At 58.5% G+C, this 13,482-nt stretch overlaps 1 protein-coding gene across 8 annotated transcripts in view; it reads right to left on the reverse strand.

Moving 5' to 3' along the window:
• Positions 1-4,376: 4,376 nt before the first annotated feature.
• The window catches only part of AGPAT3 (1-acylglycerol-3-phosphate O-acyltransferase 3), an 81,147-nt gene continuing 72,041 nt past the window's right edge, over positions 4,377-13,482 (reverse strand). For 7 of the 8 annotated variants that reach the window (XR_006584741.1, XR_006584745.1, XR_006584742.1 and 4 more), the window contains exons 8-11: positions 12,128-12,281; positions 11,811-11,886; positions 7,072-7,270; positions 4,377-6,471 (exon numbers count right to left, since the gene is read on the reverse strand). Coding sequence is in view for 1 of the 8 variants with exons in the window: in XM_003991359.6 (XP_003991408.1) it covers positions 6,383-6,471; positions 7,072-7,270; positions 11,811-11,886 (364 nt within the window). In the remaining 7 variants the exon portion in view is untranslated. The remainder of the gene's footprint in view (positions 6,472-7,071; positions 7,271-11,810; positions 11,887-12,127; positions 12,282-13,482) is intronic. The other variant, XM_003991359.6, reaches the window with a different exon arrangement.

The raw sequence follows: 13,482 nt of genomic DNA on the forward strand, positions 1-13,482 counted from the left end.
GCAACTGTCTGTGGGCACAGACTCACACATCCCGTTCACCAGACACGTTCTTCTGGAAGACGGCCGGAGGGCCTCCCTGGGCTCCACAGGTGTGATCTTAGGGGCTCGGGCTCCACTCCAAGCAGGTGGGGGGATCCCTTGAACCCCCTGCAAGATTCTCCCTGGGGAGGAGCTGAAAACGCCACACCCCTCACCCCCACTCGGCACACACTCCAGGCTTTTATCCTGCCCACGTGTTACAGAACGTGCCTACGGGCGTGACGTCCTGCCCACTAGCTGCCGGGGCTGGACCTGGATCTAGTGACCTCACCCACAGCCTCGGAGATGTCACAGGACACCTTCATTTCCTCACTGAGTTTTTAGCCTTTAGGGAGCACTTTCTTCAAGATGACCTTTCTTTCTTTTTTTTTTTTTAATTTTTTTAAATGTTTATTTTTGAGAGAGAGAGAGACAGAGCATGAGCAGGGGAGAGGCAGAGAGAGGGGGAGACACAGAATCTGAAACAGGCTCCGGGCTCCGAGCTGTCAGCACAGAGCCCGACGCGGGGCTGGAACTCACGGACCGCGAGATCGTGACCTGAGCCGAAGTCGGACGCTCAACCGACCGAGCCGCCCGGGCACCCCTGGGGTTGTTCTTGTATGAGCACCCCGTGTTTCCCCTTACAGTCCGGGGTGCGTGTATACCTCTGCGTGTTCACATACATGTGGTGGCACGTGCACGGAGGCACACACACACACGTGCATAAGCTGACATATGTGTGCACGCATGTGTGTGTGCTGGCACACGTGTACAGACGCGCGTGTGTGCTGGCACGTGTGTGCACACGTGCTCGTGCACACTCACTCACACTCCTCATTGCCTCCGGTGGCCAGCGGCCGACGCCCACACACGGAGGCTCCCCCGCAGAGCCAGAGCAGAGTTGGGACAGGGGCCCGCAGAGCAGGCGGGGCTCATGGTCGAGCAGGGAGGGCCCAGGTGTCCCAGGTGTCCATGAGACTCCAGGGGAGGAGCCCGTGGGCGCGTTCCACAGCCACCCGTCTTCGTCCGTGGCCGGTCATGTCCAACAGGACCGGGCACACGGACAAAGCAGAACCGTGCGCGTAGGTGACGAGGGTCTGGCCGGACCCTGCCGTTCCAGAAGACCAAGCGGGACGGGTTTTGCCTCCTGGGAAGATAGCATCGTCCCACCCCAGGTCCCGCGCCTGTGTTTGTGTACGTGTGCACGGACGGGCGTGTGTACATGTGCGTGTGCACGGGCTGGTGCAGGGGTGCTCTGGGGACCAGCTTTTTAAAAACGAGTGTAGACGTGGGGCTTTGGGGAGAGCCAGAAATGTGAGCCTGGCCTCGGGTGGCCTGAGCGGAGCGTGGACGTGGACGTGGCCCCACCCCCACACAACAGAAAAGCACACCGCCGGGGGGCCGTTCCGGAGGACAGGGGACACCGTGATTCTTTCAGCTCAGTTTATTTCCACAAGACAGACACATGAGAACCTAGAATAGGTTCTAACAAGAGTCCGTTTCTTTATAAAGAAGAAAAATTGTTCCTTGGTTTTCTCCACAGAATGAATTTGTTCTTACAAAAAAATAATTTTTGATATATACATGCCTACATTGGAAAACCTTTTGTTCTTGATGGCTTTTGAGACCCCTTTTGAGGCAGAGGGTCACTCAGCACTTTATGCACCCGCCGACTTTCTCCTTTGCCCTTGCCAGATGGTCACCCTCCTTTGCAGTTTCCCCTTCCAAAAGCATCTTCTATGAAATGGAGAAGCCTGAAAAATGCAGCCAGCAGGACAGCCTCAGACAGAGCGGCCCCTCAGGGGGTGGCGTGTGTGGGTGGCCGGCCCGCGGGGAGGTCCGCCGCTTCCCCCCGGGGCGACCCGGGCGAGAAGCAAAGGAACCGAAGGAGGCCGAGGTCGCGCTCATCTCTCCTGTGGAGGTTTCGTCCTCCTCTGGGACAGCAGCATGGCGCCCGCAGCAGTTTATCTAGAAGGTACCATCACTCAGGCAGGTTCGCACATGCCCGTGTACAAAGTGATCTTTACGGAGCGCGGCAAACACAGCCAGCTGTTTGGGACACACGCTTTTAAGATCTAAGGTAGCTCCCCCAAGCCCCACCCCACCCCCACAGGCTCCTAGAGGCCAAAAATACCGCTCTCCTCAACTACATACAGCTTGTGAGTAGCAAAACTTGTAAAAAAATGAAGTGTACAAAAGGAAACATTCATATAGTACATTTGCACCCTGTATATAACGTATCACTCTTCGAAACTGGCCGACAGTCAGGTGTGATAGGTCATCGGTGATGGAAGAAGAACCCTAGCGCCCGTCGCCTGCACGAGTCAATGGTTTGCGTGGTTTTTCCCGAGAGAGAGATTCCCGTCACAGTTACAGTGCTTATGGACGGTCTTTACGTTCAAGAAGCCAGTTGAGTTTCCCGGCATCGAGGCAAGTCACGTCTGATTGTCACAGCGCACGATTCTGAGACAATAAATACAAGCAGAGCAGAGGTGTGTCTCCACTGAATCAAGTCGCTCTGGCTCAATTCAACCAGCCTAAATCACTCAGTGCCTTTCAGTGCCTCGTTCACAGTGCGATTTCTGTCCCCTTTTGCAACAGAAAGAAACTAAAAGGTTTATGAACAAAGAGACAAAAGGCTTAGAACCGTCGAGCAATCGTCTTTGAAAAGAATATTCGGCTGGTGGCGGGGCTGACCAGTGTCAACTCCTCCAGCCACCTCCTGGGTCCCCAAAAAGTGCTCTTGTCCTCTCACGTCCCCGAGCAGTTGGTGGGAACGTCACCGGTTTCACCAAACCGGACGGCGGCAAATGCCTGCGGTGACACTCGGTGCGTGTGTGTCCATCCCCCAGCCAAGCGGAACGGAGCGTCACGTCCTCCGCCCCAGACCCGACCCTGTGTGTGTGTGCGCGTGTCCGGGCCCCAAGAGGCGAGGACGTGGAGCCCGGGGGGTGACGTCCGCGTGCACCTGGTGGCCCCGGGTGCTCACGGAGGCTCGCTTATCTTCAGGAGCTACCTCGCGGGAGAAAGGGGCGGCACATGGGCCAGGGACGTGCCGTGTCCAGAGGAAGCAGGTAGGCGTGCGGGGCCCTCCGTGTTGGCCCTAAGCCTGGTTACACCGCGGGAGGGTCAGAAGCCACATCACACCGCTAAACACCGAGTGCCGCATGCCGGGGAAAGCATGCAGGTCTGGGTGCGAAATCTGAAGCGTGAGTTTACACACGAGGTTGAACGGTGCGGCCGAAAACCAGCAGGCTGGAAAGATCCTATTTGGCTGGTCCTAGAGGCGTCTCGGGCAGAGACAAAGCAACATGCAGAGAGTTACTTCTCCGTCACCCCAGAGAGGACACAAATCGGTAGCCACGTGGGCCCGGACAGACGGGAGCCTCCCGAACCGCACGTGACTGAGCCCAGTGCTGTTTCTTCAGATCGGCCTCAACGCTAGGGAACTACATGGGCGGAAGGAAGGGTTCCCGAGCCACGGTGCACGAGGAGGGGTCCCGGGGACGGACAGCTAGAGACCCAGCACGCGTCAGTGAGCATTCCTGCCCTGTTTACAATGGAGTGCTGCTCACGCCGTTTTCGGTTGCTCTTTAGCGGTCTGTGGATGCAGAGCTCGTGTCTACGAGAGGCTGTGCTTCCTGAGGACGGGCTGGAGGGGACACAGGAAGGACGCGGCCACCAGGCCCTGTACGGCCGGTGCCACTTCCTCCTTCGGATTAATCGCAAACGAGGACGGGCTCTCTTTCTGACCGGCGAAGCCCTTCCCCAGGGCCTCCTCGCCTGCATGCAGTGGGGACCGTCACTGACGCCACCAGAGTCCCCGGGTGCTGCTAGCTGCCACAGAGTCACCAGGAAGTGCCACAGGCACCTTAGAAGCCCCTGGAACTCGGTGGGGGGGGGGGGGGGTGGCGGGCAAAGAATCTGTGGTCCTCTCCCCAGCTGGACACGGGGCGGGGGGGCGCCCACAACCCAAACTCCACTCGCCGGGCGGGGCGGACCAGACGCGGCACCTGGTGCCTGAGAGGCAAGCCGCCCGCGGTCCCCAGGCTTGGAGCTCAGCCCGTGGGGTGCTCGCGGGGGACCTCCCGCCGCGCCTCCGGCGAGGGGGGGCGAGGGCTCCGGAGGCGTACGGAGCGGCAAGCTGGCCCGGCAGAGGGGGTCTGCCCACGTCGCCCACGCTCCCCACCGCCCCGCGCGGCCCACCGCCCCGCGCGGAGGGCGCCAGAGTCCGGGCCCTGAGCCACCCCCCGCCGCGGCCGGCTGGCACCGTCCAAACACGTGGCCTCCACGTGGACGTGACGTCAGCCACCAACGATGCTGAGTTGTGGGAGTGAAGGAAAAGAAAAGAAGAAAAGCACTATTCTGCGATTTATTAATTTTGAAAATTAAAGGAGCCCCCTCTCCCTCTCCTTCTAAAGCGGACGTAAAGCAAAATCCATTCCCCCTCCAAAAAGAAACAAAAAACAGAAAAACAAAAAACAACCCCCCCCAAACGTCCATGGTGAGGTTTGCTTGCTCTCAAGGTCTGGGCACCAAATGCACGGGCTCATCTGTGTTAGATCAGAAGGGAATCACCGAGACTTAAGACCTACGCCCGCCCTCAGCCTCCATCGTACCCGGACCCCGCACGGCCCCTCCAGTGGCTCCGGGAGGAGGGTGCCCGGTACGTAGTCATTTCAGGCGGAGAGAACTTCTCTGGCCAAGGAGAACCACGAATTACAAGGTACGAGACCTAAACCTGGGCCTTCTAGGGCCCGCATGCACGCAGGGGTGCCCTCCCACCGTTCTCAAGATGCTTTAGGTGTTAGTGAGTTAGCACAGGACACAAACACGGAAGCCGGGAGCAGCATGCCACAGGAGAGCAGACTAACCCGAGGTGGCCCCCCCTGCAGCGGGGGGAGGGCGGGGTGCTCTCACACAGACCCCAGCAGCGTCCTCGTCCTAGAGACCGCGTGCCGCCCCCAGAGAGCCTCCCAGAATACACACTTAGGGCTGATGCAGAGGCACCTGTCCAATGTAGTCTGTATTTTCTCCATGCCTCTTTCCTCCACCTTTTCTCCTAGAAAATCCAACCTGCCTCTATTCGGCACGCTGGCTCCAGTGCACCAGGGCTAACACCCGTTACTTTTCCTTCCTTGGCTAAAAAGAGGGGGAAAAAAAAAAAGGCGAGGGGGGTGTGAGTTGAAAACAGCACGCGGGAGGTTTAAGAAAGAAGGCTGATGCAAGCGGGTGGACAGCGGGATGCTGGAGCCGAGCCTGGGGAGAGGCCTGCTGGGGCGCCCCACGCCCAGGGCTCGCCGCGAAGTCGGGACCCTGGCAGACACCCCCCAGCAGGGGGAGCTGAGGCGGGGCAGTGCTCCCAGGCTCCCCGGTGAAGCCTGCGCAAGGAGGTGCCCACCCCCGCCCCGGGCACCCAGGCACCTGCTCGGGGAAGGGAGGGGGGGCCACCACCTCTACTTCTGAGGGAGACGAGAGCCATGAACAGACCAACAGTAAAAATAAAACCCCGAGGAGCCGACGAGCTCCCAGGGAACAGTCTCCAACCGCCTCCAGAAGAGAGGAGGCCCGGTGGGGGCGTTCTTTGAAACCAACATCCAAGAAGCCCGTGGGCTGCAGGGCAGCTGTCCCCGGGGCTGGCGGCAGGGGTGCGGCCCAGTAGAGGGGCCGAGGACTGAGCAGGGAAAAAGAGGGACAGAGGTCTCAGGGGGCGGATCACTTTAGAAACGGATGTAAAGTGCTTCCACACAGGCTCAGGGAGGAGCCAGGCAGCCGGGGTGGGGCGTCCCCACCGCCAGCTCAGGGGCACCTGCCCGGCCACCTGGCGCTCGGCCCGCCCTGGTCACCCGAGAACACCCGTGTGTGAAGACAGGACGGGCAGGTGCTTTGTGGGCCTGGGGGCTGACATGTCCTCGTTCCCGGGAGGGCCGGGGAGGGTTTGCTGGGGTCAGGGGAGGAGGCGGGGGGGGGGCAGGGGGAGTTCCCAAAATAACTGGTAAAAACCAAAAATGGATCTAAGTTTAAGAAGAGAAAGCGGCCGAAGTCTCCCTCTGGCAGGCAGAATTCTCGCGAGGTCGCGGTGGGGTGGGACCCGGCCCCCCGCAGCGGTGGGCCCGCACGCACGGCGCCCTCGGAGCCTGGCTCGTGGGACCCTGGGACCCCGCCCGGGGTGCCGCTGGCGTCTTCGTCCGCAGGCCTTCCGACGGCTTTGCTCTTGGCTCAAGGTTTATTGGTTGAGATTAGTCACCAGTTAATAAGAAAAATAGTTTCTAAGTGTCTTTTCCTCCGACCTGGGTGTGTGGTTCTGTTTTTGAGTTAACTGGACACCGCCGTCGGGTTACGTGTGCGCAACCACAGCCAGGAGTCACTCCTTTTTCTTAAATTCTTGGTTTCCGTAGCTAGAGCCTTTTTCTATTTCAGTTACTCCTATTAGCCGGCGGACTCCAAAGGAAGCTTTGAAATAGGAAAGAGGCAAGGTCAGACCGATGGCTTGGCCTTCCCACGAGGGAACTCGCTACTGGGCAGGGTCCCGAGGGGATGGCAGGCCAGCCCTCTCCCCTCCCCCGGCCCCTCCCACTGCCGTGCTCAGCCCGTCTGGGGGGGTGATGGCCTCCGCTCCTCCAGCGACAGGAGGTGGGTGGGGGCCTGGTGGGGGCTGCACTGCCCTGTGAGGTGCCCAGGGGCAGACTGGGTGCCCGTCCCTCCGACAAGGATACCCGGGGAGTCCTGAGCGCCCACGATTCTGTTCGGGACAGTAATGACCATGTCCTCAGAGACCCTCAGACCATCAAGCCCCCCAAGCCCCCCAAACCCGAACGCAGACAGAGCAGCTCAGGGACTCCCCACAGGCGCCTGCCCAGTTCAGCACAGGATGCCACGAGAGCACGTGGCCCCGGGACCGGGCTGTGGTCTCCACGACCCTGTGGCTCAGCGGACAGAGCCCGCTCTCCGAGGCCAAAAGGGCTCCAGGCGCACCCAGCTCCCTGCGGAGCTCTGCGGCTGGCGCTCAGAAGATCCCTGACCCTGAGCTGTGCTATCATTCGCGTGCGTTACCTGCCCCCACAAACCCCAGGAACGTCAGGATCAGGAGGGGGGAACCGCTCGCAAAGACGCCGAAGACGCAGCTGAAAAGAGGAGACAGCAGGACCGTGGCCCAGAAGAGGAAATTCAGAAGCGTCCACGGCCTTCGGGCAGGTTTGAACTGCTCTCCTGGAAACACGCCCTTCTGGTTATACATCTCCTGCAACGCGTCCTGAAAGAGTCAACGACAGTGGCTGCTGTACTGACCACGGAAACGGACTCAGTCTAAAACAGTTCCGCGTAAAGAAAGCGGCGAGCCGTGAGTGCGCGGCAGATGCGGGACGGTGTGTCCTTTGCGGAGCCCCTCGGCTGCTTGTGTCAAAGCTCAAAGCCAGCCAGGCACAGGCAGTCACCTCCGCCTTGACCTCATCGCCTCCTGCTACCTTCTGAAGGCGGGGCGGGTGGGGCACGGCCTTGACCTGCCCGGAGCCCAGTCGTGCACCTGCCACAACGCATCCCCCTGCCCCCAGGTCTCCCAGGGGAGGGGCTCTTCCCGTCAGGGGCATCCTTTCCTGCAGGCACCTGTCTGCTTCCCCGGGGAGGGGGCGTGGCTCCTCTCGGGGCTGCTGGTCCCGCCCACTGCCCTGTCTAACCGGGAGGGCTCAGGCCCACCCCGGGTAGACACCCACCCGGGAGTGGTGGCAGGATCCTGCTTGCAGGGGTGGGGGAGGGGGAGGGAGGCGGCCAAGCCCGCCCGCTGTCCTGAGGGTGGACCTGTACAAAAGCCCGGTGCTCGCGGCCCCCGCGGCACGTACACACCCGCTCCTCGCACCGTTCTGAACGGGGCCCCCCGGCGGGAAGCGTGTGCCAGTGTGCACATGCACTCGGCGTGTGGCCCTGGCCCGCATTTCAGGGGGAACGGCACTCACCCACGGCACACGGGAGCATTCAGACTCGGTCACATTGGGTGTGTCTCACTGAGACGACATGCTGGGCCCGACCCGCCGAGGCGGCCTCTTGGAGCTGGCTCTCGGAGCTCGTGCCCTCTCCTCCCGACCCTCCCCCGCCCCGCCTGCTCCCTTCCTTGCAAACCTCAGCTCAACATGCTGGCGCTGCCCAGGATCCCAACCGCCAACGCCTGCAGACCCCTGACCTCATCCCCCCGAAGCCTGGCGGCGGAGGGGCCCCGGGGCCACGGGCCCAGAGCGCACATTCTAGGAGGGCTCGGGTGGCCAGGAGGCAGGAGCGCTGGCCTCAGGGTACCACTTCCTGACCGTGCAGCAGGCGCGCAGACGGCGTGAGGGCAGGAGGCAGGGAGGCCCAGGGACGGCTCCGCCTGGCACCCGCAGCCCCGTCTCCACATCTGCAGAATGGGGAAGCCGCGGGGCACGACCTCTGTACTCCGCTGGTGAGAGCGTGGTCCGTTCCTAGGTTATGACCGGAGGTAGCCGTGTAAGGTGTCAATGTCTCTCGGAGGCTGTTTGTGGCATCGGGATCCAAGTGCTGAGTCTGGTCGCTCAGGGGGCCAGCCGGACCCTCTACTCACACGACCCGGGGGGCAAGGGGCCTCTCACGCTCAGCGTGAACTGGGCGTCTCCTCGAAGCACAGCTTAGAAACCTTCCGCAAAGTGAGTAGGCTATGCCAACGGTGACAGCACGAGTCCGTGTCTCCAAGAAACGCGCAGCACAGAGCGGGACACGACCTGACTGTCCGCAGAGGGGACAACAGGCCGTCACCCGTGGCACAATGCCAGAAGAGGGCATTTAAGCGGAGTGAACCGGGGTGCCCGGCTGGCCCGGTCATTGGAGTGGGACTCCTGATCTTGGGGTCGTGAGTTCGAGCCCCACGTCGGGGGTGGAATTTATTAAATTAAAAAGAAAATTTTTTTTTTAAAGATCTTCTAAAAGAAAAGGAGTGAATTAAATCTGCGTACGTCAACGCTGACAGACATAAAAACGATGGTGACCGGAGAAAGAAAAAACAGACAGCACACGGTATGCGGTCCTTACCGTAAAATACATGTGACAGGAAGGACAGCCGAGCCTACCGTATTAGCATATGTCTCGATACTCGAGAAAAACATGGCAGATAATATAAAAATACCCCAAAAAGTCACGGATGTCAAAACTTGTCGCTTGGTGGATTTGCACCAGGTGATCTGGGGAGGTACACCTGGGAGCCGGAGAGGAGGCCCCCGCTCCGTCCCCTCCGGGGTCACCATGCTCCCCCCACACCGATCACACACACGCTCAACGGGCACGCGTGCGAGACGCGCTGGCAGCCTCCTGTGAGGGGCGTCATACGTCCCCCACACACCGCGGCCGGCTGTCTCCGTACACCACATCCCCAAGGTGTAGCCGTGTTGATGGTCCGCAGTTCGTTCACGGGGATGGAATCGCAGCAAATGGAAGCGTACACACGGGGTCCCTATTTCCCGGTAACGCGCCACCAGGTCATGGCTCATCTCGCGCTGCGCAAATGCCGTTGCTCACAAATGTCTGTGGCAAGAGTTTCAAACTCTTTGATGCGGACCTAGATTCAGGGACGCATTCCCCGCTTCCAGCTGGCGAGTGCCAGGTCTGCCTTTCCACCGACCCGAGACACACACGCCGTACGGATTCTGCACGTAGGCTGCGTTTCTCTTCGGGAGAGAGCTGTGTTCTTGGAAATCCCGCGTTCCGTCTGAGTTTTCAAATGTATGGGCATTAAGTGAGAGATGCTGCTCTCACCATTGTCCTCTGCTCTCTGGTCAGCTCACCTTTCTGTCTCTACTGATGCAATTACGCTTCTGACTGGTCGGTCTTGCCCGGGGATTTCTAGATCATTAATATTTTCACAGGAAAAGCATGCGGTACATCTGACTCACTCCTGTGGCTTTGCTTTCCATCACAATGACGTATGCTGTTTTTATTATTTTCTTTGTTCTATTTTGTGTGTGCTCTCTGTTTTTCTACGTGTATTCACGTATAATGTATGCACCTGCCAGAGTGCTGTGTGCGGTTACTGTGAGGACAAAACGCGCGTAAGACATTCAGAAGAGGTTGTGATACATAGTAAGACGTGTGTCTAATGTCAACGTGACGGTCATTCCCTCCCGGGGAATCGGTCTTTTCTCTCTGGTTGTTCTAAGAGCTCCTGGTTGTCTTTGGTGTCCTGCAATTTCAGTGATAATTGGGGAGTGGATATCTTTTCACTTACCCTGTTCCAGACTTGTGGCTCTTGAACCTGACGAGTGCTAGAAGCTTGACGGCGGTCTTCTGACCCCTGCTCCTCACCACTCCTGTCTCTTACCCACCAGCAGTTCTTTTCTGGACCTCTCACTTTGCCCTCCGTGTTTTCTGTACTTCCTTTTATGTTTGCACTCCCTCCTGCTACCTGCCCAGGAATTTCTTCTCCATCTTCCACTTCACTAATTGTGTCTTCAGCTGTATCAAATCTGCTGTTCAATCTATTAATTAAGATTTTACTGTCAACAGCTAGATTTTTCCTGCCTATAAATTCGACTCGGTTTTTCTTAAATCTGCCTTTTTTTCTGCAGATCCTTCCCTTTTCTTTTCAGTTCCTTCTTTGTGCCGCATCGCTTCGGACGCACTGATTTTAGTCTCTGACAGTTCCACTGGCTGCAGTTTTTGGAGAGTTTACCTCTTCGGTTCTTTGTGCGCCCTGCCCACATGGTCTGGTTATGAGCTCCTCCCCGACAGAATTTTCCCCGTGGAGATCGTGAGCAGCTGAGGTTTGGAGGAACGTCCCTCCGGTCCTGCGTGGGCTTCTCTCAGGAACTCTAGTGATTTGCCAGAACCACTTGTGTTGATATTTTGGTTCTATTCTCCTTGAGCTGTGTTGCTAGCATAGCCGTTCGAGGGCAGACCTGTGGTTACGTGTTATCAGGGAGCCCTTGTTCAGACCAAGAGGAGAAGGGGGAGCGTCAGAGCCATTTCCCTGTGCTGGAAAGTAGGTTTCTTTCAGTTCACTGTGCGAGGGAAAACTCTCGGAGGGTCCTGAGGCCTGGATCTCAGGATCTCAGGGACCTGGCATGAGATCAAACCCTGATCTTCTGTTCCGGGTAGGTGCTAAAAATCAAGACTCCAGGTTAAGGGGACTCGCAAAACCCGCTGCTGGAGCCTGGCATTCCTGGATCACAGGCTCGCCACCTGCTTTTCAGCTCAACCTCCTTTTTTGACCCTTAGAGATTTCCCAGATTTTCTTAAGAGCTCGTCAGTGCCTTTAAAAGGGTACTTGTTGCATGCAGAAAGGACTTTCTCATTCTCTAAGCCTCCCACGATGCTGAAGATGAAGATCTAACGTCCTGCCCACGTACGGAAACCAAGCTGGCAGGGCGTTCAGGGCAGGGCGTGCTACCGGGGAATGGAGAGGGAAGGACCGGGGTGGGTGGCATAAGGATAACCTCATGTCACCTGTGGCGTGCACACGTGCGCGCGCGCGCACACACACACACACACACACACACACACACACACACCATATATATATGTGGAGGCTACAGATCGATACCTTCTTTTACACCAAAAAAGGAAACAAATGTGACAGAACGTTAACCAGCCGCGGTTGTAGAAGCACCGTGTTATCCTTTACACCCTTTACACTCGTCTCCAGCGTGTTGATTTCTCACAAGAAAATGGAAAGAATAAAGAAGGTAGGAGTGTTCGAGGACTGCAGACGCCCCGCCCCCGTCTCCGGAAGGTCCCACCTGCCCTGCGAGCCGCCCCTTCGAGACCTCTTCACCAGCCCCCCGGGAGGAAAGCTGAGTTACCTTCTCCTGGTACAGTTTGTGGAGCCACTGAGCTGCTTCCTTTTCATCCAGTGGGATCTCTTCCAGAGGGAATCTCCTGTTTTGTTAAGATCGAGAGCAAAGTGGCTCACTGTTGGATGGCATCGCCCAGAAAAGGGGACATAATCGTGGCACAGCTCGGTTATTCTCTGCCCCCTCCCCCCGCCTTTTCTGGTCACGCCTCACTCTCAATTCCTAAAAAGACACAAATGTCGAAGGCGTCCACCCGGGCACAGTGGAGCGCCTGGAGCCCTGCGGGACCGCGGGGGCCCCGGAGGGAGGGCCGGGAGACCATTCACCTTCGAGGCAAAGCCAGCGACTCTCACGAGGGGTTCTCCTGAGCAGATCGTGCCCCGTTCCCACTGTGGAGGGCGGGCATTTGTGGGCTGCAGCAGGAGTTTGGGTCTTAATGGTTCGTTCTTTGGAAATAGTCAGAACTGAGAGTGTCTTCCACTAGGCCAAGAAAATTATGTATTTCACAAACGAAAGCTACGTGCTCCAAATACGAAAAGCGATAGAGATTCAGGACTTCAATCTTCACTCACAGACAGCTGACTCCAGTGAAGACACGAACTTATTTACGAAAGTGATCAGCAGCCGCATTACCGGCCCTGGAGCCCGGGTGTCCATCTGGGGAGGGGAACCGGGGCAAGGACGGGGACCCACGGAAGCCGCGGCACCTGAGATCGCCAGCAGGGGGCGCCGGGGCCCACCCAGCAGGCCAGAGTAAGGGCGGCCCTGGGAGAATCTCTGTGGCTGAAGGCATCCTAACCCTGTCTCTAAGAAAATGGAGAACTTTGCTTCTGCGGATTAGACCTCCCGATCTTCCCCGTATTTGAAAGGAAAACGGCAAAGTTTTATAAGCACATGTGCTGTCAGACATGGGAGTGACGCGGGGGCCGCACGACACGCAGCCTCTGGGTGGCTCTGTGGACCCCCAAAGTTCTTGGGAACTGGTGTGTCACAGGTGAGGACACGAAGTTCAGAAGGGGGCTGTCTACAGAGGGATGGCTGCTCAGGGCTTCAAACTCACTCGACTGCCCTCCCTGGCTGTACATCCACATCCCAGAGTGGATGCCGCAGCCACGTTCTATCACAAGGCGGCCACGTGCAGTATGAAATAAAGATAAAGACGGGCACCTATCTCCTGGCGTCGACTCAAGCCTCTTCAAGGCTTCTGCCCCAAGGGCCGGGCCAGCACCGGGAGCTCGGGCCACCACCACCAAATGCCCCTGACCTTGCCCCCAGGGCAACTTCACCGGGAGGGGACAGGAGGCGGGGTCAAAGGGGAAAGCCCCCTCGGGCCAGGAGAACTTTGGCTGGATTATAAGCATGTTTTACATGCTTTTATTCAAAATACCCCCATGGCAAGTATCACAAAACAGGAAGTTGAAGCCTTTAGAAGCTCTAAGCACACATCCATTACAAGATTAGGTAAAATATAACTCCACGCCTTCTGCAATAAAGGGCACGACGAACAGAGGAAGCAACGGGTCTCCTCCTGCTGGTGGGGGGCGGGGGGCACCGTCCACTCGGAGAGGCGACCGGTGCGGCGGCCGTGGGCACCGGCCTGGGGCTGGACCGCAGAGTTGCCCCAGCTCCTTCACCCGCCAGCTCGGACCCCGGTGGCCGAGACGCACCCCTGACTCCCCGG

This window comes from Felis catus, chromosome C2 (genome assembly GCF_018350175.1).
Source record: "Felis catus isolate Fca126 chromosome C2, F.catus_Fca126_mat1.0, whole genome shotgun sequence".
Taxonomy (NCBI): Eukaryota; Metazoa; Chordata; class Mammalia; order Carnivora; family Felidae; genus Felis; species Felis catus.